The sequence below is a fragment of the Haliotis asinina genome, chromosome 16 (genome assembly GCF_037392515.1).
Source record: "Haliotis asinina isolate JCU_RB_2024 chromosome 16, JCU_Hal_asi_v2, whole genome shotgun sequence".
Lineage (NCBI taxonomy): Eukaryota > Metazoa > Mollusca > Gastropoda > Lepetellida > Haliotidae > Haliotis > Haliotis asinina.
Genome location: NC_090295.1, coordinates 42,258,985 through 42,282,152, shown reverse-complemented (window position 1 = coordinate 42,282,152; position 23,168 = coordinate 42,258,985). Strand labels below are relative to the sequence as shown.

The 23,168-nt window shown below is 40.8% G+C and overlaps 1 protein-coding gene across 1 annotated transcript in view; it reads left to right on the top strand.

Annotated features, from left to right (window-relative positions):
• LOC137268090 (uncharacterized) overlaps positions 1-23,168 on the top strand; it is a 47,128-nt gene that overhangs the window by 15,197 nt on the left and 8,763 nt on the right. Inside the window, exons 4-26 of the mRNA XM_067802598.1 lie at positions 166-283; positions 758-837; positions 1,686-1,911; positions 3,373-3,458; positions 6,519-6,632; positions 8,704-8,790; positions 10,249-10,338; positions 12,299-12,490; positions 12,574-12,804; positions 13,443-13,577; positions 13,706-13,803; positions 14,756-14,942; positions 16,392-16,496; positions 16,665-16,881; positions 17,135-17,310; positions 17,793-18,010; positions 18,620-18,710; positions 19,527-19,692; positions 19,807-20,013; positions 20,623-20,766; positions 20,996-21,198; positions 22,177-22,267; positions 22,574-22,691. Coding sequence (XP_067658699.1) covers positions 166-283; positions 758-837; positions 1,686-1,911; positions 3,373-3,458; positions 6,519-6,632; positions 8,704-8,790; positions 10,249-10,338; positions 12,299-12,490; positions 12,574-12,804; positions 13,443-13,577; positions 13,706-13,803; positions 14,756-14,942; positions 16,392-16,496; positions 16,665-16,881; positions 17,135-17,310; positions 17,793-18,010; positions 18,620-18,710; positions 19,527-19,692; positions 19,807-20,013; positions 20,623-20,766; positions 20,996-21,198; positions 22,177-22,267; positions 22,574-22,691 — 3,380 coding nt within the window. The remainder of the gene's footprint in view (positions 1-165; positions 284-757; positions 838-1,685; positions 1,912-3,372; positions 3,459-6,518; positions 6,633-8,703; positions 8,791-10,248; positions 10,339-12,298; positions 12,491-12,573; positions 12,805-13,442; positions 13,578-13,705; positions 13,804-14,755; positions 14,943-16,391; positions 16,497-16,664; positions 16,882-17,134; positions 17,311-17,792; positions 18,011-18,619; positions 18,711-19,526; positions 19,693-19,806; positions 20,014-20,622; positions 20,767-20,995; positions 21,199-22,176; positions 22,268-22,573; positions 22,692-23,168) is intronic.

Genomic DNA, 23,168 nt, shown 5'->3' with positions numbered 1-23,168 from the left:
TATAGTTTATAGTATACATTTCACAATAATTGGTCTCCAAACACACTTTATCTCATATGTATGAAGAAATGAAGAATTTTTACCAGTTACTTTAGGACATTCTGAATAACCCTATCAAATGCTGAGTGCTACATCTGTAAATGACAACATTCCTCTGATGTACAGGTCAAACAGCAGTGCCGCTGACACCATCTTGGCACACATCCACAACCCTGACACTCTGCGTCTGCTCACAAACTTGTACCAGGCAGACGACACCAGTAGGAAGGATCTCATTGTTCTGGTAAGTCTTGGTTCATGAGAAAACACTGGTCATGAGTACATCAAGTACCTCCACGTTTACTCTAAAGTAAATCTGATTCAGCTATATGATATATATCTGACAATATTATGTTGCTACAGGTAATCCTGACAAAAAGACCATACTGAAACAGCTCAGTTAATGTTAAAGATGTCATTAAATTGAACAATTATTACCCTATCTGTATCTGTCAGTACAGAAAATGTGCTTAAGATTTGATAGTTTTGGCATTGAGTTATCACTTTTGCTAGTACCTAGTGTTGAGTTAGTAAAATAGTCAGAATTGTGCCCTAGAAACCCATTCTGGTCATGGATGGGCTGTCTGTATATGAATGACTGCTCTGATCCAAACCTGATTATTTACTATGTTTACTGTCAGTCATGGTGACTGGAATGTAACTGACTATAACATTCACAAATATGCTAAACAGTGATTGTCCTTGTCAATTACGCTAGACCCAGCACTTCAAAACATGGCAAAACAATGCACGACGACAGAAGGAACACCGGCAGAACAGAGATATTTTCATGAACAGGTAGGAAGCAAGGGACTGGGGATGTGTAAATATGCAATGGTCACACTTAGATGTGACTATAATATGAGATCATTCTTATGATTTCAAATAAAAGTGGGACTACAAAGCCTTAAATCTCCCATTCATAGAGAACCTGCATCTTGAAATCTTTCCAGTTGTAATGAAGAACATAGTTATGTTCCTTTCTTGTGTCAGGATCCCACAGTCGTGGTTTTTGCCATTGCTTTTCTTTGGGCTTTTTTTTAGTCGTGTTATTTTATAAATGTGCTTTCTTTTTCATTAGAGTAATCAAGATCAACATCATTTTTCCTGGTTTTCCTGGGCAGAAGGTTGCTGGTCCAATCTTTGTCCACATTGTATAAACCATTGAAGTTTTTGAAGGGCATTTAGAAGTGAAATACATAAGAATGAAGATTTTTATGGATATCAACTTCTTTATTATGAGAACACAACGTTTTGGAGTTAATGCTTACTCCTTCACCTGAAACGTTGTGTTCTCATAATAAAGAAGTTGATATCCATAAAAATCTTCATTCTTAAGACCATTGACGTTGTTACTTTGCCATTAGTGTTGTGACCCTGCAACTGCATCTTTATTTTGTTAATGAAACATGGCTGATAGACTTGAAGTCAGTGTTGTTTGTCCGAAGGTATCTAGTTTAAACTGCAACCTGGCATCTCACTGTGTTCTCACTGAATGTAACTTGGTGCCTCACTGCTGTGTAACTGACATTAGTCCAGAACTGTTGATGCTTAGACACAAGCATGTACACACACAAGCATGCACACACCCAAGCATCCACACCCTTCAGAAGGGCTAGAATTCATCAACAATGCCACTTGTCCAGGGCCCAGAAGTTCCTGGTAAACCACCTCCTGGTGCGATACTTCCACACCTGGCATGCCTTGGCTGAGGATCAGCGACAGAATAGGGTAGCCACGGATCTCTTCAGACACCACATGCTGAAGAAGGGACTAGATGCCTTCCGCTGGGCCATCAGTCGCTCCATGCACCGACAGGACATGCTGTGTCACCGAGTCAACACCATCCAGCTAACAGCAGCATTCAACAAGGTGAGTCAACAGTATCTAAGTAGCAGCAGCATTCAACATGGTGAGTCAACACCATCCAGCTAACAGCATTCAACAAGGTGAGTCAACAGTGTCTAAATAGCAGCAGCATTCAACATGGTGAGTCAACACCATCCAGCTAACAGCAGCATTCAACAAGGTGAGTCAACAGTATCTAAATAGCAGCAGCATTCAACATGGTGAGTCAACACCATCCAGCTAACAGCATTCAACAAGGTGAGTCAACAGTGTCTAAATAGCAGCAGCATTCAACATGGTGAGTCAACACCATCCAGCTAACAGCAGCATTCAGCAAGGTGAGTGAACAGTATCTAAGTAGCAGCAGCATTCAACATGGTGAGTCAACACCATCCAGCTAACAGCAACATTCAACAAGGTGAGTCAACAGTATCTAAGTAGCAGCAGCATTCAACATGGTGAGTCAACACCATCCAGCTAACAGCAACATTCAACAAGGTGAGTCAACAGTGTCTAAGTAGCAGCAGCATTCAACATGGTGAGTCAACACCATCCAGCTAACAGCAACATTCAACAAGGTGAGTCAACAGTATCTAAGTAGCAGCAGCATTCAACATGGTGAGTCAACACCATCCAGCTAACAGCAACATTCAACAAGGTGAGTCAACAGTATCTAAGTAGCAGCAGCATTCAACATGGTGAGTCAACACCATCCAGCTAACGGCATTCAACAAGGTGAGTCAACAGTGTCTAAATAGCAGCAGCATTCAACATGGTGAGTCAACACCATCCAGCTAACAGCAGCATTCAACAAGGTGAGTCAACAGTATCTAAGTAGCAGCAGCATTCAACATGGTGAGTCAACACCATCCAGCTAACAGCAACATTCAACAAGGTGAGTCAACAGTGTCTAAATAGCAGCAGCATTCAACATGGTGAGTCAACACCATCCAGCTAACAGCATTCAACAAGGTGAGTCAACAGTGTCTAAATAGCAGCAGCATTCAACATGGTGAGTCAACACCATCCAGATAACAGCAGCATTCAACAAGGTGAGTCAACAGTGTCTAAATAGCAGCAGCATTCAACATGGTGAGTTAACATCATCCAGCTTACAGCAGCATTCAACAAGGTGAGTCAAATGTATCTAAGTAGCAGCAGCATTCAACATGGTAAGTCAAATGTATCTAACGGCAACAGTATCTAAGTTGTAGCTGCATTCATCATGGTGAGTCAACACCATCAAGCTAACAGCAGCATTCAACAAGGTGAGTCATCACCATCTATTTAATGGCAGCATTAAAATAGTGAGTCTACACCATCTATTTAATGGCAGCATTCAACGAGGTGAGTCGGCACCATCTATTTAACAGCAGCATTCAATAAGTCAGTCAACACTATCTAAGTAGCAGTTATGATTGACTGTATTCACTGACACTGTAGTATATACGTATGTTTAAGATAACCTTGTGTTTCTTCCATCAGTGGCGAGAGAGGACAGACACCAGGCGACAGACCAGACTTGAGATGTCCTTCCAGACCTGGCGTGACTTCACCCTGGAGGCACAGAGGTACTCACTTTACATAGTTGATAAAAAGTCAGTGTCTACAATCCCAATGTTCAGTGTGAAAGATGTACTGGGCCTAAAGATTCAGATACTAGAACCCCCTTAAGTTATGAGCAGACACGTCCGAGGGGCATCCGTGAATAGGGCACTACTGTGTAATCCAGGTACCCCAACCTAGTATACCCTAAATCATACAAATAAACTGTAAACTTGGTGGTGTATGCCTTGTGGAGCGGGCACGCCCCATACAAAATGTGAGGAACTTTTTTTTTGTATACAGAGGACAAGGTATGATAGAGGCCATTATTGGCCCACAACATGTCATGATTATCAAAATTTTACAACACAATAATTTTAGCATAAAAGGAGCTAAACTAATTGTTGAAGTTACCTCCAATTGCATTTTTATGTTTTTGGTGTTGTTAGTTTTCCTCTTTGAAGACCTCAAAGTTAACATATTTTACAATATCTTCTAGAAACCTACATTTTCTGATTTTCAGAGTGGTAGAAAAGTGTGAGCAAAAGCGTGACCCATCCCAATTTTTTCACCACATATGAAGAGAGTAAATTAGAATGCACACCTAAAAAATTGTGGTGGGTCACGCTTTTGCTCACATCAAAATCTTTAAAAAAGTACATTTTTTCGGTTTATGAAATTGCCCCATACAACATCTCAAAAAATAAACATTGACATAAACTAACATCTTTAAAAACAATCCATCACATTTACACATCTGTGCCATGATACATTATATTTTGAATGGTTTTGTTATCTAAAATACACATATCAAACATCTTTATTAAAATTTTCAATATCATAAGGCACTCACAAGGCTGATTTATGAGAGGTAAACATTGGTTTTGGGTTGTTGGTCTCTGCTAGAAAAGTAAGAAGATGTATGAAGATTTTCAAAATATGATCAAGCAGTACTGTAAAGGTGAGAATCTTTGTTATTATGTAAGAATTTGATCATAGTTTTTCTATCATCTGTGTATCAAACACCTTTGAGTCCCCTGTTAGTCTGTCAAAATAACACTGTCATTCAACAGGATTGCCATATATAAACATATGGATTTTCCAAGACCTTATGTACCTTGATGTTTTCAATGACATATTAGATTTAACCAAAATGACTACACTTAACTGTATGAAAAGGATTTTTTTAGCTAGAATAAGAACATTGTATCAAGGTCTAGCAGATGATGAACACAAGCAGACGTCAAGTCATACATAGTTGTAAAGTGTAATATATAAGCTTAAATTCACACTGGGAGGCAAAGGAATATGTAGCCTAATGGTTGCAACAGTGGACTGTTGGTTTCTTTTGTTATCAGACATGCAAGTTCAAATCCATGTAACTTTTCTTTCTTTTTTTCAAAGTTTGTTTATCAAGTCTACAATGTTTAATTAAACTGTTTCGCATCAAATCCAAATATTGTAATTTGTTTTCATAAGTTTGGTAATCTATGTTACAACACTGGTGAAATAAGCTTTAATTAACATCATGTAAATCTTTTCTTGAGACACACTGACCATTCATCTTTTCAAGTCAGTCTAGTTGCCTTTGTACCCAATATTTTAAATTCATATTTTAGATATTTTGATCTACTTTAGGTTTATACACTTTTGAATACTGCAGTTCTTGAGAGTGAATCACATACTGAGATTGATGACTGTGTGAATGAAAAGTAATAGTGGATGTTTTTTATCTTTAAAGTGGATAAGTAGTGAATAATTACTCTGTGAAGTCTTTTGAATACTGACTTTAACGTGTGCATGGTGTTGATATGAACCTGCACTTACAATGAAATTTCACCTGAAAGGGTCCCCTTTGAGGTCAAGGCCTGTGATGTTTAGTGCAACATGGTTGGCTATTGTATTAACATATGATGATTGAGATGATAACTGTATATTTGCTAAAACTGGTTGTAAATGCTGACTTGTAACACTTACTAGCTGGAATGAAGCTGTGCCCAAAATGTAACTTTACCCAAATCAGGCCCCTGTGATTCTTAGTACAACATGTTTGTCATCATGCTTACATGTTGTACAATGAACCCATGGATTACATTTGCAAAGAATGCTGTGAATAATGACTGAGTTTTGGGGACACAATTGGCAAGTAATTGAATTAACAATGTTTTGCAACCCTAATTGGGCCCCTTGCGGTTAAAACAGTATGATTGACATTGATATGTTTTTCAGCATGACTACCTGTCGTAAAACTGCGTTAATTTGTATGTAAATAAAATGACAGTTGTAAATAAGCCATTATGGCACACTGATATTTCAGACTTTGTGTTATTTTTCATGGGAACTGATAAAACCCATTCTGGGCCCCCACTGCAGTAAAATTACACCTCAGAACATATAAAATATAGCATTTTTATGCAAAGCTAACTTGTCTCTAAACAAATAACATGTTTTCAGCCAATTCTGTTAGTGGGCCAAAAACCACCCTTATCATACCTTGTCCTTTGCAAAAAGAACTGATTTATAATGTCTTGTACTGGTTGCGGAGGTACATATGGGCAAACTGTGGCACATTTGTGTGTTCATATTTGGTTTCGGGTACATTTGAATAAAGATGAATGTAAAGGTTGTAGGACCCCACGCAACTATAACCCTTTCTGCATATCTGGGCTCTGATATATTGGTTGCTATGTTAGCAGGCTCCACAGTATTGCATGTAAGGACTTGCTGTGTGGATTCCCAATACCTTACATTTTGATTTGGTTTTAAAAACATCTGACCTGATCCCCATAACATATATAATGATTGATCCTATTGTGTTATGGCCTCCATATTTCAAGGTCAGTGAGATGTGATTCATAACTGTAAGACAACTGAAAAAAAACATTAACTTAAAATGAGTTTACAATGAAAGAATATTTAAAGGGGTCCTCAGTCCTTAACCATCCCCTTGTCATAGTCTATGGTGGTGAGTCTGTGTTGTTAGGGGTTCAGTCTGTGTAGTTCTTTCCTGTGTCTCTTGCTATCATGTTTCTAGGAATAATTCTAACTGTAAAATCACACTCACTTACTCGCTCAATATTTGATAGAGCTCGGATGCTACGGAAAAGCCTGGAGCAGAAGTTGATGTCGGCGATGTTGCAGAAGTGGGTGGAGATGCATACTCTGAGGGTAAAGCAGCACAAGGCGGACTACTACCGCAGGTGAGTGGTGCATGCTGGGATACTCATTCTCTTCCAAGAATCACACTAACTTTTAGATGCAAACACAGATAGGAGTGCAGTTATGATTAGTACAGTGATGAAGAATCCTGCTTTATATGGGGATTTACATTTCTTTAGTTCATAGTGGCTTGGAGTTGTAATTGATGAAAACAGCTGAATTACATTAGCAACAATATGTACAGTTTTAAGTATTGAAAGAGCTTGATTAAGATGTTGTCAGCCAGTAGCTATTTTACATTAATTTTGGGTTGAATACTATTTGTATTTATACAATGATTTCGATGATATTTATTAGGAATTAGCACTTAATGGTTTTTTTTTCTTATTTCATTCATTTAAAATTTGAAAGTCAACAACTATAACCTTATTAACATTAAAAGTTAAGATTTGACTCTCTATGGCGAAAGATCTATTATTAGGAATTGCCCTCTCCCACTCCCTCTGTCCATCTTCCTCTCCCGTAACCCTCTCCTCCATCAATCCTTCCCCACTCTGCCCCTCTCTTATGTTAACCCTTTCTGCAACCCTTCAACAGGTTGTCCTCATTAATCAGAGGTAGAACCTGAGCTTCACACATGCTACCATTATGACAGACAGTGCATCATGTAGACCTGTTTTAGACTTGGGACGATGGGACAGCCTGGGGTTAAAGCATATGGTCATCACGCTGAAGGCCCCTGTTAGATTCCACACATGGGTACAATATGTGAAGCCCATTTTTGGCATCCCTTGCTGTGATATTGATGGAATATTGCTAAAAGCAACACAAAACCATACTCACTCATTGTTTTAGAATCCATTGTACCTTTGAAAATCTACATAGTTACTCTTGTGTTTAATGTTTTTAAGTCAATAATTCTAAAACAAATTCACATGAGAATTAACGGGTCACTAATGGTATGGAAGTTTGATTGTAAAATCCGCAGAAGCATGTGTAATAGCATCTGTTATCTTCCCTGTGTTATCCAACAGCAGTGAGACTAGGTCCCAGGTAGGACATACATGTTGTATCACATGCATGGGCCTATGTGTTCATACCTCTATATCAGGAACAAGACTTTACATGTTGCAAAACTGTTACATGTTTGTATTTTGTATTGCTTGGTACTCAGATCTCTTCATCTAACTCACTGTGTGGACACCACTATGTAGCATCACCTTGTTGTTGTTCTCTGCTGTTTGTTCTAATCTAATGTTTCACCTTGACATTTTGTCATGCACTTTATACGTTTTTCCAAATGTGTTTACTAAGGCTAATATATCATTATCCATGTTATAACTGATTATTCTCAGATCAGATTAGCCTGAATGTATTATGGGGCCACTACTGCCCTTGTGTCTAAGGCACATGAATGTGCTACTCAGAGTTGCTTCCCTTAGCTAGGCTCTCTTTCCTGCCCCCACCCCTTCCCTGGTCAAAAGTTTAAATTTCAGATTCAGATTGAAATGTGGTTCTTACAGACTGACCATGAGACAGAAGTGTTGTATGTGTGGATAGACACTAGACATAGTGTATCTGGGAGAGTACCATTGTTAGAGATACTCAGTTATCTCGAAATAGCCTTGATGAAACTGCAAGCTTTGGAATTCTATAAATATTAAAAGTTTGCACTGAGTCCAAGGTTTGAGAAAGCTTGGGAATTGTTTGTCTTGAATTCTAGAGAAGGGGGTAAATTTATATGTATTACATGGTGATTTGGTGCTAGCCGGAGAATTAGACCCAAGTATCGATACATTCATGGTAACAGTGCCAGATAACAATTTCTAGACATAGAGAACGTTTTCACAACACACAACTACATTTGTGAGTTAAACTTAATTCTGTTTTCTAAGGCTGTGTCTTCACTCTTTGCATGTTTAGCAGACGGCATGACATTCTTGTTGGTAGATCGATGTGTGGGTGTGATCTTGTGTTACTAATTCTAACTTTGTGCAGGACATGGTTGTCCCAGCAGACACAGCGGGTGTTTGTGTACATCACGTGACTTCTTGTATAATCTGTATGTCCGTCCTGTGTGGTGTGTGTCACTTGTGTCGTGGGATGTTTCAGGTGCACAATGTTGTCGCACATGTGGTTGTCGTGGCAACACTTCACGGCACTATCCAAACAGAAGAGGTCCCGGATCCAGCAGGCAATGTGAGTCAGTAACCGTGGTAACACAGTGCCAAGGTGGCAAATATGGCAATGAATAAAGGAAACAGTTTTCAATGTCCTATGGGAAATTCTTATAGTTGTAATGTGAGCAAAGATTGTACCATCTGCCATTATGTCCTCGACCTTTTTGTCGGTCCGATAATGTTAATGTTATGTGGTAGTGTTTACCAGTAATGTTGTGCTATTTGTGCTTGATAACATTCTGTGTATGTGTGACAGTATAAAGAGGTGGTATATGTTAACTGGTGTGAGATATGACAGTGGAATGCCGTTTCCATAACCTGAATGTTAAAATTCAAGCAGCCAGGTTGAGATGGTAAGTACTACAAGAATGGATCTAAGGATGGGTTTACCCAAAGACCTATATATTCAGTCAACACCACAAGTGACGACTGGCCAGCAGTTCAAAAGGATTCTTAGCTAAGGATAAAAGCTAAGCCACTATAAAAATATGCTGGTGGTTTTCGTATGTATTCTAAGTCATGATTGTTCTTGTCGTTGATGACCTGTGAAGATCCAGGGTAGAATATTCCTTAAACCTATGCTTGCCATAAAAGTCAACTCGCCATAAGAGGCGAGTAACCTGATCAGGTGGTCAGGCTTGCTAACTTGGTTGACAAATGTCATCGGTTCCCAATTGCGCAGATCGATGATCATGTTGATCACTGGATTTTTTTGGACCAGGCTCAATTATTTACAGACTGCCGCCATATAGCTGGAATATTGCGGAATGTGTCATAAATCTCAACTCACTCACTTGCTCACTCTTACCCTTGATTCATACAGTGCTACCTTAATGCTGTATGCTAAATCCAAAAGAATTCTACACATGATACCTTCCCACAATTTATCCAGCATTAGCGAATTACCCACAATGAATAGCTCACAGCCACCCTTATCGGCAGCAAATGAACATCACTGTCAGTGGAGGCTTCCAGCCCTGATATGTCTTTGGTTTACCAACATTTGAGCCTAGGAAGTATGGAGGACACAAATTAAGCTGGAATATTGATGAAAGTGATAGTAAACAACAAACAAAACTGCATTTCTCTTGTGACAGTAACTTGAAGGGGCACAAAGCATATTTCCTGTTATTTTCTGGTAAAAATGGTGAAGATTCCTAGACGATATATTAACACGAACATACTGAAAATGCTGCCAAGTTTGTTCCATAAGATTCAGATTATGATGGCTGACGTAGTGACAGATCCTTGAACACTGAAGACATGGTATTCATTTTCACATCTTTCAGGTTTCATATCTTACAGTTTGGCTTTGATCTGTAACTAATTGAGTCTGAATCAGACCGCCCAGTGATCAACAGCGTGATTGTTGATCTGGACAAAAAAAGTGACACATTTCCCAGGTGCGTGTCAGGAGTCTCATAGATTGTGATAGTGGTAGAGAGGACGTTGTGACCTCCAAAGCTGTGTGTTTCAGTGCTCTATACCGGGAACATCTCCAGCGCCGGATGTTGGAGGAAATGCAGCAGACATACCTGAAACACCAGCGTGCCTGCAAACACTACAGGTAGGCGTTTAGTTTGCTTCCATACACAGGTCAGCTTGGTTAATCCATATCTGTGCAGGTCAACATTCTCATATGGAATATGCATGTATGAAGCAACATGTTCATGCTGTTTATTCCTTCTACTTTGTAAGAGTCTGACCCGTGAAGGTCCGGGGTAGAATAGGCCTTCAGCAACCCATGCTTGCCATAAAAGGTGACTGTTCTTGTCGTAAAAGGCGACTAACGGGATCAGGTGGTCAGGCTCTCTGACTTGGTTGACACATGTCATCGGTTCCCAATTGCGCAGATCGATGCTCATGTTGTTGATCACTGGATTGTCTGGTCCAGACTCGATTATATACAGACCGCCGCCACATAGCTGGAATATTGCTGAGTGCGACGTAAAACTAAACTCACCCACTCACTTGTAAGAGTCTAATGTGGCAAGTTCTTACACGACTGATGTGGATATTTCCCATTGTAATAAATAAGTCTGTAATAAACCACAGAAATATAGGATGTGTTATGTTTCTTTATATTTTACAGTGATACTGTCCTTATGAGAAATATAGGATGTGTTATGTTTCTTTATATTTTACAGTGATACTGTCCTTATGAGTTTCATGCCTCAAATCACAAACATGCACAATTTTACATTTTAATGATACTGATTTGATGACTCTAGTAGGTTAGATCATAGGCAAACTGTAGCACAAATGGGTTGCGCAGCATAGAGAGAATGACCAGTTTTCTTACATGCAGGCGAAGCGAGCAAAGGTTGGCAACATACTTTCCTTGCTTCGGTTCAAAAAATATTTTTCATGCCAAAATAAAATATCACCAAAATCAAAGGTAGGCACCTAGTTCATCACTGGGTTGTGCTCCCATATTTCCAACCCCTTGTAGAACAATTACTCATCTTAAATATGTATTAGTCAACATTTTAAGCTCAACTCATGGTATATCAGACCGTTCTTCACCTCCATTACCCCTTCCAGCTTCCATTTTAATGGAGTGAAGGAACATGAGGGTATTATTCCATATGGAATACTTACAGTTACCTCCCTTGCTTCATTTGCCCGTTAGGCCAGAAGTGTTTTTTTTTTTTGTAGAATACATGTTACAAAAAATCTAACAATAGCGAGGACAGATAAGACTTATTATTAAACTCCAACAGGTCTATGATAACATTAAGCAATATGGTATTTAATCTTAATTTCTTCTTATTCGTGTTCTATCACTTCGTTCAAGCGGAACCTGGTAGGGGTAATGGAAGCAAAGAACAATCTGAATAACACGAGTGGCGCTCTTAAAATGTGGAATAAAACATATTTCACGCGAGTAATTATTAAACGTAGGGCAGGAAATCTGAGAGCACAACCAAATGAGGAAATGGGAGTGTACCTTTGATGGTGGCGATATATTATTTTGGCATGAAAAATATTTCTTGATCCGAAGCGAGGGAAGTACATTTCCAACCTTTGCTCGCTTCGCTTGCATATAAGTAGACTTGTCATATTCTCTAGGCTGCGCAACCCCAACGCTACAGTTTGCCTGTGGTTAGATGGCTGTAGATTTGATGATGGAAGTAGGCTACTGAGTAGGCTAGATGGCTGTAGATTTGATGATACAAGTAGGCTAGATGGCTCTAGATTTGGTGATACAAGTAGACGAGATGGCTGTAAATTTGATGATCCTAATAAGCTGAAGCTAGATAGCTTTAGATTTGATGATACTAGTAGGCTAGATGGCTGTAGATTTGATGATACTAGTAGGCTAGATGGCTTTAGATTTGATGATACTAGTGGGCTAGATGGCTGTAGATTTAATGATACAAGTAGGCAAGATGGTTGTAGATTTGATGATACTAATAAGCTTAAGCTAGATGGCTGTAGATTTGATGATACAAGTAGGCTAGATGGCTGTAGATTTGATGATAGTCTACTACTGGTCCTCCACTCAGTGTTGACATGTATTTCAGACTGAGGACACTGGCTCAGATATTCCGGGGCTGGCACCAATCGTCTCAGGTCTGTAAAGTAGAACGCCAGCAGGACCTGAGTCGAAGTCAGGACCACTGGCACTCCACCAACCTCCGCCGTTTCTTCCTCTACTGGCGGGAAAGGCTCTGGAATCTCCGTGCCAAGCGCATGGCCGAGAGGAATATTTGCCTGTAAGTTAGATTGTCATTTCACATTTTACATGCATCTTTGGTGGTTTGATGGGCTTGTGTTCCATGTGTTCCTCACATTTCAGTCATGTGTTTTCACTCTGGAAGGAGAAATGGCTGACTAACCTGTCGCGTCGACGCTACATTGAGAAACAGATTGAGATGAACCAGTTACGACGGTTGCTGCAGGTGTGGCGTGACAATGTGGTGCTGCAGCGTCGTCGCCGTGCTGCTGCAGTCTATAGTCTGGAAAATGCCCTTATGAGACAGATGCTAGGAGATTGGAACCGATACACCGGGATACGGGGTGATATGAGGTGAGACCACATCCGTCTTTGTAGAGTTGAATGAGGAGATAATCATGTGTTGGGCAATTTCAAGGTGTTATTGAGTATTTTAAGCATGGGAATATATTTGGAATCAATGGCATCAGCCAGAGGTTTCAAATGAAATATTCCCGTGCTTCAAATACTCAATAACACCCGGAAATTGTCGGACACATGACGTTTATCGACATAGTAAACAAAAAAGTAAACCAAAGGTTTTTACTGTATGGACTCAGTTACATCATGTACGAGTACAGCAGTGAAGTGTCATCAGCTGGCTGTTTCAACTGGTTCCCGTGGCAGCATCTGGAGTTGCTCATTTGTAACAGCATGCTAACTTTATGTCACAATATGATTTGAATGATTTCACCACTGTTGATGACACAACAATATTTTGAGATGTTTTTATGTGTTAGTACGCAGCAAACAGTCTTGCAGTTTCCAGGAATCAAATACCATTTGATCATGTTTTTCAACCAATCACATTAAAGAACACAGTGACTTTTGTTTTGCAATAGTGATTAGTGGCCAGGTTTGTTTCTGTATCATATTTATTAAAATATTGAGCATAGAAACTGTATTATGTAAATCAGTATCACCTTCGACTTATTTATGTTGTTATGTTTCAGACAGAGAATGAAGACACACATTTGCTACCAGAATGCAGCCAAATTGGCAGATTGTTTCCAGGTATGGAAGAGGGAGTTTGAGAAGCGAGTGGACGAACTGACTGCCAAGAGATTCTGGTCCAACCGTTGTGCCAGGTAAGCTGACATGTTAGTAATATGCATAGACAGGCATTTGAAGACAAATTTTGATTTGCATTTTTGTCTGAAACTGATAAACTGGTCAGTGAGAAGTGGTGTGATATATCATGTGTGTGTGTTCTTAGGAAAGCGAGTGTCACGTGGCAGCTGATGTGTCGTAAGCGCCGTCTGCAGAACACACTGGAGGAGACGGAACCCCTGAGGCAGCTGACACTCATGCAGGGTGAGATACACTGTGCAGTATTCTGGGAGGTAGTATAGAACTCTGCTGGTATTCCTTATTAAAACTGGTCGAGGACATGACCAAACTGATATACGATCAGACTGAAAGTTATGGCTTGTTGTTCTTAATGTCTATCACCAAATTGTCTTGACCATATCCATCAGTATGCAATACATTACAGCCATTGTATTGTCATAACCCCCCTGCACCTATTCACCATCTCTTGTCACCAAGTTCACCATACAATGAGGGTTATGTTCAGTGAGTGAGTGAGTTTGGTTTTAAGCAGCACTCAGCAATATTAGAGCTATATGGCAGCGGTCTGTAAATAATCAAGTCTGGACCAGACAGTCCAGTGGTCAACAGCACGAGCATCGATCTGCGCAATTGGGAACCAATTACGTGTCAACCAAGTCAGCGAACTTGACCACCCAATCCCGTTGGTCGCCTCTTATGACAAGCAGAGTCACCTTTTATAGAAGGCTTGGGTTGCTGAAGGCCTATTCTACCCCTGACCTTCACAGGTTGGGTTATGATAAAAGTGATAGGCTGTTGTTACACCAGTCCTGACAAACATTGCTGTGGAAGGAATGATCCCCGGGCTTTCAGCCAAAAATGACAAGAGAAAGGTTTTGTTTTAAAATCCAGTGATACATGCACCTGGGTGATACTGACATTTATTACTCGCCCGCTGAAGATACAGCAGTGTAATATTTTCACTTCAATATTACACTAATGTAATACCGCTTGACGTATGACGTCAAAATGGTTCAAAGTTGTCACGTCACAATGCTAATGTTGATGTCTGGACATGAAACTGGACATTTATTTTTAGTTGCGGTAATGTTCCTGTAAAAAGATCTTTGAGACCATGGTTACATACGTTTTGATTTCTGTTATGTTCCTGCGTAAAGACCTCTATTAAACCACACTTACATACTTCTTGTTGCAGTGATGTTCCTGCGCTGGGTGGAGGCAAAGAAGAAGGTGGATCGAGAGAAGCAGGAGGCAGCAGAGATGCGTGGTGTTTTGCAGAGGTGCCAACTACGTCGTCGCTTCAACACATGGAAGAGTGCCACTCTTCTGGCTCTCACCATCAAACCCATGGTGCAGAATAGACACCACAAACTGGTGACACAGTAAGTATAAAGTTCTGCAACTGTTGTTTACACTCTGAACATTATAAGTTGTTCACTAGTTACAAATGGACATAGGTTGATGTACCCTTGATGTTCGTGTATGGTCCCTGAGGACGAAGGGTCCATCAACCTATGAGGCCTTAGGGACCAGTGAACAATATATTTATCTTACTGAACACCACAATGTTAGTATTGAGATGTTAGAAGCATGGATACAAAACTCTGTGTACTCATCAGTAGATTTTGCAGACGGATATAGAGTTATCTCCCTTCCATCAATTCACAAAACATTGGTAAATTAAGTACATCATGCATGATTCCATGTTATTTGAGATAAAGATTACTACCACGAAGTACCAAATGATTTTGGCATTCTCACTGAAGTACATAGAAAATGTTACTTGCTTGCAAGCAGGGTACATTGTGAAAATAATAGAGATGCACCCAGCCACTAATCAGAAAAAGACATGTATGTGTGATTCAAATTAAGTATTTATGTCCATCATAGCTCTATCATTGCTAGACCTGTGAAGGTCCAGGATAGAATAGCCTTCAGCAACCCATGCTTGCCATAAAAGGCAACTATGCTTGGCCTAACAGGATCGGGTGGTGGTTGACATGTCATTGGTTTCCAGTTGTGCAGATCATGCTCTTGATCACTGGACTGTCTGGTCCAGACCCGATTATTTACAGACCGCCACCATGTAGCTGGAATTTTGCTGAGTGCGGCGTAAAACTCAACTTACTCACTCACTCCACCTATCACTGTGAAATAGACTCCATACACAAGCATCCATACCATACCACAGTGCAGCAGTTGTCTTTCTTGACAGAAGGTCATGTGAAGGACATGTTACTGATGTTTTCCATGTGATCTGTACCATGCTCTGCACCAAGAATGATTTTCGACTATGGGGTTTCAAAGGGAACTGATGAAATGACAGCGAATGTGAAATTGCTCTGAATGTCCACTTAGTCAAATTTCTGCATGACGTTCAATATCTGGTGCATCCACCATGTTGGGCAACACATTGAAGGCATCCTGTTGATGAAAATCCGGATGTTTGCCTGTGGTATTGCTTGCCATTGCCCCTGAAGAGCTGCACCAAGCTGGGCCAGGTTGACGGGTGCAGGTGCCTGGCGTACACCCCTCAACTGAGAATAGGTCTTCAGCAACCATTCTTGCCATAAAAGGCGACTATGCTTGTTGTGAGAGGCAACTAACAGGATCAAATGACTTGGTTATCACATGTCATTGGTTCCCAGTTGCGCAGATTAATGCTCATGCTGTTGATCACTGGGTTCTTTTGTTCAGACTTGATTATTTACAGACCGCTGCCATATAGCTGGAATATTGCTGAGTCTGGCGTAAAACTAAACACACTCACTCACTCACTCACTCACTCACTCACTCACTCACTCACTCACGCACTCTCATTTGTTGTACAGGTGCTTCCAGGGTTGGCAGCAGTTGACAGCTCACAAGCGGCAGTGTCGACACAGTCGGGATGAGTTCCTTAGAACCTGCTTGCAGAAGGCCCTCAACAGATGGAGGTTGTTGGGATTTGTTAGGATTTATGTTTATATAATGCTGTAACATAAGTTTTGATCATGTTAATTTGGACTCAGTAATTGAAATACCTTACCATGAATGTCATAATCTTTCAAAATGTTTCAGTTTCAAGTGTTGTGTCTAATATTCTAACTGTCCATGTCTGACAGGCGTCAGTACAAGGTACATGAGATTGAGCGGCAGATCAAACATAGGATGAAGATTGGCATAGCCCTGGTGTGTCTGGAGGAGTGGAACTTTGTCATCCGACGTAAACATGCAGCTCAGGAGTTTCACAGTGCTTATCTCCAGCGAGACATGTTTAGACACTGGAGAGACCGCACCAGTAGAAAACTGCAGCAGGAAGCTGAGGCTCGAGCAGAGAAGGTGAGTTGTCCCCCATCTTTATGAAGCCAATGATAAAATAAAATGTCTCACCCTATCTACAATGAACTCTGCATAGTACCTTACAAAAAAGCCTAAAGTCAATGATAAAATACGATGAAGACGGACCTTTTCTGCAAAAACATATTTTGTGTACCATTAGGATGCCAGTGGTGACAGTGTTGCACCAAGGGAAGGGGGCATATGTTGTACTGAGAATCTCAAGCGTGACTACATGCCTTGTTTCCAATTCCAGGAGCGACGAGAGAACCTGAAGAGCTACTACTTCCATCTGTGGTGGTCAAACGTCCAGGAGCAGATGGTGGACACCGAGGACGCCATCATGATGCTAAATCAGCGCCAGGCCCATAACCGCATCCGCCGCAGCTTCCACTGGTGGAGGACGCACCTACAACATACACGCAGTAGCAGGTAGGCCTCAGGAAGAATAGTGCATATGAACATGGGATGCGTAGGTTTTGAGATATTACGTACATTGTTGGTGCATTCTGGGATATTAGGCTATGATTGTATGTTGGGACCAAATTTCTAAATGATTGTATTCAGTTTAGAGTGTTTGATGCTGGGTAATAGTGTGATGTGTGCTGCTCGGATAATCAGGTTAGGTGTGTGTACATTTGATGCTGTGTAATGGTGTGCGTGTGTGCATTTGATTCAGTGAGATCTGATGGGTCCGTCTGATGCTGCACGTGCTCTGTATTGGTGTGTGTGTGTGTGAGAAAGAGATGAAGTGTAGTGTGTGTGTGTGTTTGTGAGTGAGGGGGGGGGGGGAGAGAAGGGGAGAGTGAGAAAGAGAGATACGATGAAGTGCAATGGTGTTTATGTGTGTGTGAGAGAAATAGAATGGGAAAGAGAGATGTGATGAAGTGTAATGGTGTGTATGTGTGTTGCAGGGCCTACTTCCACATGCTATGTGACAGGACATTGAGAACAGTGCTGTTAGAATGGCATCTCACCACAGACAGCTCCCTCACCGATGCTGTGCAGCAATTCCGTGAGGACATTGGCCTCCCTCCTTTAGATCCAGACCTATCAGAAGATCGGGAGACTGCACTTGGATATATGTCCGAGGGCTCTGTTGCCAGCAGTAGTGGTTTCCATAGCAACAAAGGTAACAACAAATGAACTGCTAGACTAGATGGAAGTGTTTGCTTCTTGACTTCACTGTTTATTAACAGGAAGTGTTATTTGCTTTGATGTTGTGCTTTGTTGTCTTGAAGGAAATGTGTCTGCAGGGAACACTCAAAACTGAAAGCCTGTGTTACAATACCTACCAACCATGACAGATTAATTATAGTCATATATAAATAGACTGTTCTTGAACTTCTATTAAGTGGTCAGTTAACAGTATGCATGGAGTGTGGTTCAGGTTTTGAAAGTAATCATTGTCTGAGATAGTCAAGGAAAGTTCACACTTGCTTGGCAACTGTATATAAGCATATACCGAAGGGATGCATCATAATATGATAAAGAATTTGAAGTGAAGTGTCACACCTTTCTTAATATTCATCAATTTCTATATTCGAAATGAACAGATCACGTGACGGTCTAATTCTGAAGATGTTCAGTTCCCCATTCCTTAAGGCGATCGTAGCTGTACGCCTGTCGTAGGTCTGTTAAAGTTACGACTGTAATAGTGCTACGATCGCTTTGAGGAACAGAGCACAGGAAGGACTACTGACTTTCTTGTGTACGATCACTTTTATATCTCTCATTACAGAGCTGTCAGTATGGCCGGACTTTGATGACAATATTGACCGTGGACCAGAGAGCCCTAGGTCCACATCATCAGTTGGACTTTCCTTCCGGAGGTACTTATATCCAAGCCTGGCAGAAACTGAAACATGTTAACTGGGGTTTTTGCTAAAATAAACCTGTAGGGATTCCAGCTTAGGACTGGTTCCCAGTAACCTGTGCCCTGTGTCATGGATCACTGAACATGACATCAGTTACTGGGTTACCTGTGAACACCATTGTTTGTGATGCCCATTTCCCATGTTCCACGCCAATGTATTGCTGTAATATTGCTAAAAGTGGCATGACAAATGCTTGATCACCTATGAACATCTGTATTAGGGTTTGTCTTCAGCAACACCTTGGCATGTTTTACGAGGTGACAAACAGGTGTCAGACTGGGTGACGTAGTTGTGTTATTGTATCCAGTCAGAGATTGAGGGTGAAGTGAATCACTGGATTATCTGATTCAGATTTACAGTTCAGTGTCATTCAGATGAACATAGGCATGTGATGTTAAACAAGAAACACATGAACTGCATCAGAAACTTGTTTTTTGTTTCTCCATTACATTTTGATGTTCACTGGTGTAAAATTGTGTAGATGAGTATAGTGGTGTTTCCTGTAGTAACTTGTCTGTAATGTATGTTGTACATTTGCTCCAAAGGATGAAGTTCTGTTTTGTGACATCACTTCCTTCTTGATGACTGTGTCCTGGGCTGTGGGGTAGCCACATGGTTGGAGCATTCGTTTGTCATGCCAAAGACCTGTGTTTGATTCCCTATGTGGATACAGTGTGTGAAACCCATATCTGGTGCCTCCCGCCATGATATTGCTGAAATATTGCTTATGGTGGTGTAAAACCCAACTCATTCACTCTATGTTCTCACCAGGTTGTTGTCCAGGGCTGGCAGCCAGGGAGATGGAGAGCAGTCATTCTACAGGGGAAGCCAGGACAGGATGTGGCAGTCAGGAGTAGGTGATCGTTCAGTCCACAGTGGCAGCCTCTCTAGGCTTGAGGTGTTTGAGGAGAGATCTCTCAAGCGGGAGAGACTCAAGGTAAGGTCGTAGGATTGTGTGACACCTCATTTTGATGATTTGCTCATTGGATCTGGAATCTCAAAGCAGTATGTTGTGTTAGTAAGATATCATGACATCTCTTGCTCTCCCCAGGACCTGGTAACAATGGCAGTTACTCGGATGCGAATGTGGCCCGTCAGTTCTGTGTTTGACCAGTGGCAGGAGTTCACGGCCAGACAGAGGGAGCTTAAGTCACTGTCGTCACGGTTACAGCAGCTGCATGATCACACCACACTGGTCATCTTCCTCCATGACTGGAAGACCCAACATGCTGACATGGTCAAGTCTAATACCCACTTTGTAAGGCTTTCTCACTACTTGTGTTACTTCAAGTAAAATCTTTAGCAAAGGCCTGCGCCAAGTTGAGTTGATGAGACAGGCCCATAAATGAAAGGTCATGTGTCTGCAGTGTTGCATCTGTGTTGTCATTTGTCGATTATTTACAGACTGCCGCCATACAGGAGGAGTATTGCTGAGAGCAGCGTAAAACTAAACTCACTCACAGTGTTACATCTGTATCATGAAATTTCTTTAAGAAAGGCATTTCACAAATTTGTAGATACTGATATTTATGAAAATCAGTTGGTATTTACTGTAAGTTAACATCTGAGGCAGGATGGTCTTCAACCAGTCAATTATGAAAGGCAACACAGGTTATGAAAACTGAATCTCTCATAAAGTCTTGATTAATTTTTTTATAGTGATAGGGACGTCATATCAATCCAGCAAACCCTGTTTTGTTCATCACTATAAAAACAAGATTGATTTAGTGGGCCCCTATTCTGACCTGCAATGACCTTAGTGTTTAAGGTAATGGAGATACAGTAATAATAAGTGTGGTAACAGCGAGAAGTCAGGAAGGATGATATAGCCAGATCATGCAGTGTCACTTGAATCCTGTTTGTGTAGAACACGGTCCTCATGAGGAAGTCTATGCGAGCTCTGACTGAGTACAGGCAGCGGCGTGCTGACAAGAAGAAGTTATCTGACCTTGCTGGACGCTACAACCAGCTCATTGTCTACAAGCAGTACTTCCCACTCTGGCTAGCCAAGGTAAGCACTAAGACAGAACCTTCCTGTATGATGAAGGTTATGTGTTTGGCAGTAATAGAGACATCATCAAATATGTGTGTCTGTTATTGGGAAGCAAATGAAGTCATAGAATATCAAATGAGCCCAAACCTATCTCTTAATACCTTTTGTCTGGTCATATATTCATATTCATATTGGATGAGTTTTCTGAACAGGGTTTGATGTTACTCTGAGTTATTTATTTCTACAGACTCAAGACCGACAGCACCAAAACAACATCCTCCACTTGTGGTCCAACACCATGCCTGAAGAACAGCAGTTACTTCCCTTAGAAAGGAGCCTAATGAAACAGTTCTCCCGAAGGACACTGAGGCTCTGCTATGCCATCTGGTCACTAAAGTTCCAGTTTGCATCCAAAATTAAACATGCCTACCATACAGGACTACTCAGGAGGTGGGTGCCGATGAATCTCTTAGATACACTTACCTGAAATGGTTAGGAAAGGGGAAGAGAATGATGCTGCAGATCTCCCTTAGTATACGTGCTAGCTTCATCAAACTTTGTGCATATGCCAAGCATGATCCATAGGTGTGCCATTTGTGATGTAGACCCAGATATGAACTTTTTGTTGTTTCCATGGAAATGTGACTTCCATGGCAACACGTTTGCGTTTGTATGAAATTGTTGGTATCATACATCTATCATACTGTTGTAGATCCATACCATCCATTGTTATGTTACGTTCCAAATTCTATATGCCAATCAAGCATCTAATGTTTGTATGGTCCATACCTACTGATTTATCTGGATCAGAGGGTCACCCTCAGTTACAGGACTGATTTTTCTTGTACCAGGGTAGAGCATTGCTAATGATATCAAGTGCAGTTTTTAGGCCCAGACTAAACATTATTTACTGTCAGGCTTTGAAGTGATTGATTAAATGAAATGCTTAAGTGACTGAAGTGCCAATGATTGATTGGTTGGTTGGTTGGTTGGTTGGTTGGTTGGTTGGTTGGTTGGTTGGTTGGTTGGATGAGATGCTCTGGTGACTGAAGTGCCAATGATTTGATTGATTGAGATGCTCTGGTGACTGAAGTGCCAATGATTGATTGATTGATTGCTGTGGTTTAGTGACTGAAGTGCCAATGATTTGATTGAGTGATGTGCTTTAGTGACTGAAGTGCCAATGATTTAATTGATTGAGATGCTCTAGTGACTGAAGTGCCAAAGATTTCATTTATTTAGATGCTTTAGTGACTGAAGTGCCAATGATTTGATTGATTTAGATGCTCTAGTGACAGAAGTTGGCAATGATTTGACTGATTTAGATTTTTTAGTGATTTAAGTGCCAATGATTTGATTGTTTGAGAAGCTCTAGTGACTGAAGTGCCAATGATTTTATTGATTGATATCCTCTGTTCCTGTATTCAGGACACTTGGCGGCTGGCAGGAGTGGAGCAAGCAGCGCCAGGAGAGGCGGGAAAAGTGTGACACGTTCAGACAACAGCGAGTCACAGCACTGGTTAGATGAATATAAATATATACATGAGATCAGTTCCTGAGTTACATTCAGATGTTTGGGATTTTTGTGTATCTCACTGAGCACAATGTGTACACTCTTCTGTGAAGACAGGTCAAGCTCTAGTACTACCTTACCTATTACATCTACCACTGTTAATAGTTCTACTGTTGCGATCGATAACTTCTACTACAGCTTCTGCCACTAGTACTACTTCTGCAGATACTTCTACTCCTGCTCCTAGTGCTAATTCTACTGCTGCTGCTTCTGATGAGTTTTGATGTATAAAAATATTCCGTGTTGAAACAGGTGTTCAAAATGTGGCAACAACGTCTGGAGCAGAAGAGAGAGAGTGACAGACGTTATACTGAGTCCTGGCAGAGGTACCTCCACACCGTCCTTTTTGCATGGAAACAGTGGGCATCAGGTGAGGAACAGTACATTCAACAGCACATAGAGACTTGTGTCTTGCAAAACTTAAAGCAGCTGAATTTCACAAACATGAACCTTTACACTGCATTATTTCAGTGCTTGGATATATGGCCACTGTCTATATGTAAGTTTAAAAGTCTGACACATGATTCTGTTTTTCCCACTCTTTTCATAGCTGGCACAATGTGATATAACTGTTGCATCACTCAAGGCAGCATTAATCCAACTCACTCATGTTGGAGGATCGATACCACAATGAACATTCAGGTGTTCACAATGTGAGGACAACTAAGGGGTTAATAGTTGGTACCATAAGCAGACGTTATAGACATGAGGTTGTAATACTATAGACATGATGTTGTAATGCTATAGGCATGGTCTTATAGTGAGTGAGTGAGTGAGTTTAGTTTTACGTCGCACTTAGCAATATTCCAGCTATATGGCGACGGTCTGTAAATAATCGAGTCTGGAC